At 37.5% G+C, this 4,907-nt stretch overlaps 1 protein-coding gene across 9 annotated transcripts in view; it reads right to left on the bottom strand.

The window, feature by feature from the left end:
• Positions 1-689: 689 nt before the first annotated feature.
• Positions 690-4,907, bottom strand: part of arhgef37 (Rho guanine nucleotide exchange factor (GEF) 37) — a 231,892-nt gene continuing 227,674 nt past the window's right edge. For all 9 annotated transcript variants that reach the window (XM_043703767.1, XM_043703768.1, XM_043703769.1 and 6 more), the window contains 2 exons: positions 3,723-3,907; positions 690-1,844 (listed from right to left, as the gene is read on the bottom strand). In XM_043703767.1, coding sequence (XP_043559702.1) covers positions 1,638-1,844; positions 3,723-3,907 — 392 coding nt within the window. In that variant the 3' untranslated portion in view covers positions 690-1,637. The remainder of the gene's footprint in view (positions 1,845-3,722; positions 3,908-4,907) is intronic.

The following is a 4,907-nucleotide window of genomic DNA, read 5'->3' as shown; positions in this document are numbered from 1 at the left end:
CTGTAGAATTACACCAGTATGAAACCCAAACTGTAAAATTTGATGTGGGCTATTTCCCAGAGGTTCAGAGATTTTTTGATTTGTGCAGAGTTTTAAGTATTTACAGACAACCCACTCAGGTATTTGCAAATATCTGTGAAGCTTGCAGCAACAGTGAGCTGATGGGCCACTGAACTCACACAGTTTTGATTCCACCTCCTACAAGACTGGGAAAAGTAATTCAAATGCTGATGCTCTTACCTGGAAGACTGACAACAGGAGGGAACTCATCACTACCCTACTGGAAGGGGCTGTGGCAGATGCCGCACCCATGCCCTGAGACAAAAGCAGAATTCTGACCTTGATTCCCTCTAACATTCACAATGAGATTACTAAGAAGCGCCACTAATACAGGCCATGTCTGCACAGAGACAGCCAGGTGTGGTCTTACCTTTGATGTCTACCTCAAAAGAGGATCTCTGGGCAGGAAGACACCTTTGACCTTCCCCATCAATTAGGGGGAGTCAGAAAGGTAATAGGTACTCCACATTCTGTTTTTCCTCATTTTATGTCTCCCCAAACATCATCTCCTCATCCAATTCAGTGGGAGAAAATCACATTTTGCTTGCAGTGAGCAGTTCTAATAAGAAGTAGTTTCTCTATTTTAAAAAAGTTAATATTTCCATGAATTTCATTATTCACAGTATTCCTTTAATTTAGTGTTCCTTTAATCTATTACATAAGATATTCAAATTTACCATATAAGTAAACACAATAAACATCTATTTCATCGTAAAATACAATGCTACAATTGATCATTGTGAAGAAGTTGCTGTCGAGAATAAAGTGCAAGCTTGTTAAAACTCCAACTAGTGTCAAATTTCCTTCAAAAAATAACTTGTTTGTGCAAAGTCAGAAAGGGCAGTACACAGAAATGGAACATTTTTATCCTACTGATTGACAAAATCCATTTTCACAATGAAATACTTAGCTTCAAATTTTCAAGCATTAAGGATACTAGTGTCAGTTACAGAACAAGTTAAAAAAAAATTTCCCACATATGTTTTAAGAAGCAAACTATTCATTATAGTGCTGAATGACCTACTGTCAACTTTGCGTCAACTATCCAAAATAAGTTGGTTCCAACCATTTCCATGCAGCAAATTCAACTTTGAGAATCACCTGAATAAGGTGAAAGTCTTAAGCATCGGAAAAGTGGTGAAATTAAGGTCACATTGCCTAGACTGAGTTAAAGCCTAATATATAGATAACTTTAAGAATATTGATGATTGACTTATTTGATATTAAACATTAAGCACATAATTATCATGGACAATATTCTTTACAAGCTTAAAAAGTGCATGAGTAGAGTTGAGTGTTTTACATGTGAGGGAACAACATTTGGCAATCATATTATGATGCATCTTAAAATCTGAATACTGATTCAAAATTCATTATATCATGCTATCATAGTAATTTTAGTTTCTGTTAAACTCCTCAAAACAAAATAAACAAAGCTCGTAATGTTAGCAGACATAAGATTTTGGAAAGCAAAATTAGTGTTTTACAGTTCTTCATATCTCCTTTGCCACTGCAAACTGATGTGCAAAAAAACAGTTAGTGCAACTTTTTGAATGGTAGGATACTAATTATTAATATTATAGTGCAAATGATTTCCTCCCTCCAGTGCAAGGCACTTTCATCAAATAATTTGAAGGCACATATCCCCTTTGTCCATTCACTTCAACAAGGTACCATTCATTGTTCCCCTTCTTATCATGAGCTTCCAGGATTGTTACAGCTTGTCCAGGTTGTAAGCTGGCTTCATGAGGTCCTCTTGCTGTAAACTGATATGCTGCAATAACCTGAGTACAGATCAACAATGACACATAAGTAAAACAGTATTTTAGGTAATTGCTTCAACATTTCAGTAATCATGGAATTGATCTTCAGCATTGTTCAATATTATTGAACGGTGACACAGTGGTTAGCACTGCTGCCTCACAGCACCAAAGACCCGGGTTCAATTCCCGCCTCAGGCAACTGTCTGTGTGGAGTTTGTACATTGCGTGGGTTTCCTCCAGGTTCTCTGGTTTCCTCCCAGTCCAAAAATGTGCAGGTTAGGTGGATTGGCCATGCTAAATTACCCGTAGTGTTAGGTGAAGGGGTAAATGTAGGGGAATGGGTCTGAGTGGGTTGCTGTTCGGAGGATCGGTATGGACTTGTTGGGCTGAAGGGCCTGTTTCCACACTTTAAGTAATCGAATCTATTGTCAGTTAAATATAATGAGGAAGTACATTCATTCCCACTTAATTCAGTTAGAGGTCTTTGTAGTAAATAAAATAAATTATGTTTGGGAGAAGTTTCCCCCTTGTGTCTCTGATCAAAATTATAAGCCTACATTAAAAAATGCAGTGAGAAACCTTAGTATTGATGGTCTTATCTCACCATATTAGTCTATTGCAGATTAGTTTTCTATGTTTCATAGAGAAGCAACAGTGTTTTATTTAGAACACCCATTTTGTTCGGTTTCACTTTCACAGATGGTCTGTCTTTCAACTGGAAGTGGACTTTTTTTTTGTTATTGTTTCTATGGTTGTTCCATAGCAAAAAGAGAGTAGTTATTTTAGAATGAGATTAAGGTATTGCCAGTTCCTCCATGAAACTGAAATGGCTGCCACATTTCTTATATTATAACATTGACTTTTCCCAATGACTTTCCTTTTTAGTTATTTCTGGAATGTGAGCATCAGTGGTGAGGCCAGCATTTATTGCATGACCCTAACTGCCTTTGAGATATTGCAAAGGACCTTCACTGTAATATAAACTGTCAGTCAAGTTTGCAGTGAGAACAGTAGAAAATAACCACCTGAATTATTGAACATATTACTGTAATTTCTTCACTATAATTTCACTAATTCCATATCAATATCTTAAAACAAGCAATAATTTAAAATCAATTATGACAATTTCAAAATACATTTGCAGATAACTACAAGTTCCTGACTTGTTTAGGAATGTGTTATATTTTAGATGTTAAGATAGTGCATTTTTGTAAATGTTTTATAGTGAGTTTCATTGCCACAAAACACTTTTGACTAGCTAGCATTGCATTCTAGAAGATAAAAGAGAAAACAAGACTTGCATTTAATAGCAATTTTCATGACCACTGGATGTTCCAAAGCATTTCACAGCAAATGAAGTATTATAGAAATGTTGTCACTGTTGTAAAGTAAGAAATGCTGCAGCAGCTAAGTTACTTACAGACATCTTCCACAAACAGCCATGTGGTACTGAAGATAACCTGTTTTTGCAATATTGATTGAAAAATAAATATTGGCCAGATACAGGGGGTTAACCCCTTTCTTCTTCTTCAAAATAATTTATATACATGGACAAACATATGGATGTATTTAAATCTTTACATGGGATATTTTAATTTCATTCAAGGAAGCAGACAGGACCTCAGTTTAATGCCTCATTCAAAGCAGCAATTCTGACAGTTCAGTATTCCTCAGGTACTGCACCGGAGTGTCAGCCTTGATTTTGTGTTCAAGTCCTGCAGTGGGGCTTTAACTTGTGATTCAGAGTGAGAATGCTGTCAACAGTGCCTGAGCTGAGAAATGGTCAAAATGAGCCTAATTTTTGCTCTCTTTTGGTATGTTAAGAAAGATGAAAATCAGCTGAAACAGAGTAATAGTATAATGTAAAAAATATGAACATGTTAATTGAAATGCCTTTACTTGATACTGCATTGGTTCTGGAAGTCGGCAAAGAGGACTTTCAGGTGAAGGAGAAGATTTTCTTCTGTTAATTGCTCCATCCACAATGTGATCAAGAGAGGGGCCCTGTGATAGTGGAACATTATTTAGTTGTTTTCCAGGCTGAAGTGGACTCAGTTTTCCAGCAGGAACAAATCCTCGATGGCCTTGATAGGAAAAATAAAATGACATAATTGAATGGAAGCATTTTTTTTAGATTTATTGTTCTAAGTGCAGGTTTAATTGCTACAACCGAAAATATTTAAAATTGCTCATGCTGACAGATCAGCTATGATATTTACTGTTTATTAGCATAATAAAGTTACCAAACATAAAATAAATGTGATCAAAAAGCCCTTTGAGAAGAAATTAGGATATTTTGCTTCGAGGAGTATAATAGAAACCAACATTACTATGATGGCATGATATAGAGTCATAGAGTCGTAGAGATGTACAGCATGGAAACAGACCCTTCGGTCCAACCCATCCATGCCAACCAGATATCCCAACCCAATCGGGTTCCACCTGCCAACACCCGGCCCATATCCCTCCAAACCCTTCCTATTCATCTCCTCATCCAAATGCCTCTTAAATGTTGCAATTGTACCAGCCTCCACCACTTCCTCTGGCAACTCATTCCGTACACGTACCACCCTCTGTATGAAAAAGTTGCCTCTTAGGTCTCTATTATATCTTTCCCCTCTCACCCTAAACCTATGCCCTCTAGTTCTGGACTCCCCGACCCCAGGGAAAAGACTTTGCCTATTTAACCTATCCATGCCCCTCATAATATTGTAAACCACGATAAGGTCACCCCTCAGCCTCTGATGCTCCAGGGAAAACAGCCCCAGCCTTTTCAGCTTCTCCCTATAGGTCAAATCCTCCAACCCTGGCAACATCCTTGTAAATCTTTTCTGAACCCTTTCAAGTTTCACAACATCTTTCCGATAGGAAGGAGACCAGAATTGCATGCAATATTTCAACAATGACCTAACTAATGTCCTGTATAGCCGCAACATGACCTCCCAACTCCTGTACTCAATACTCTGACCAATAAACGAAAGCAGACCAAATGCCTTTTTCACTATCCTATCTACTTGCAACTCCACTTTCAAGGAGCTATGAACCTGCACTCCAAGGTCTCTTTGTTCAGCAACACTCCCTAGG

The sequence above is a fragment of the Chiloscyllium plagiosum genome, chromosome 14 (assembly GCF_004010195.1).
Source record: "Chiloscyllium plagiosum isolate BGI_BamShark_2017 chromosome 14, ASM401019v2, whole genome shotgun sequence".
NCBI lineage: Eukaryota > Metazoa > Chordata > Chondrichthyes > Orectolobiformes > Hemiscylliidae > Chiloscyllium > Chiloscyllium plagiosum.
The sequence above is the reverse complement of the archived record's forward strand: the minus strand, read 5'-3'. Positions and strand labels throughout refer to the sequence as shown.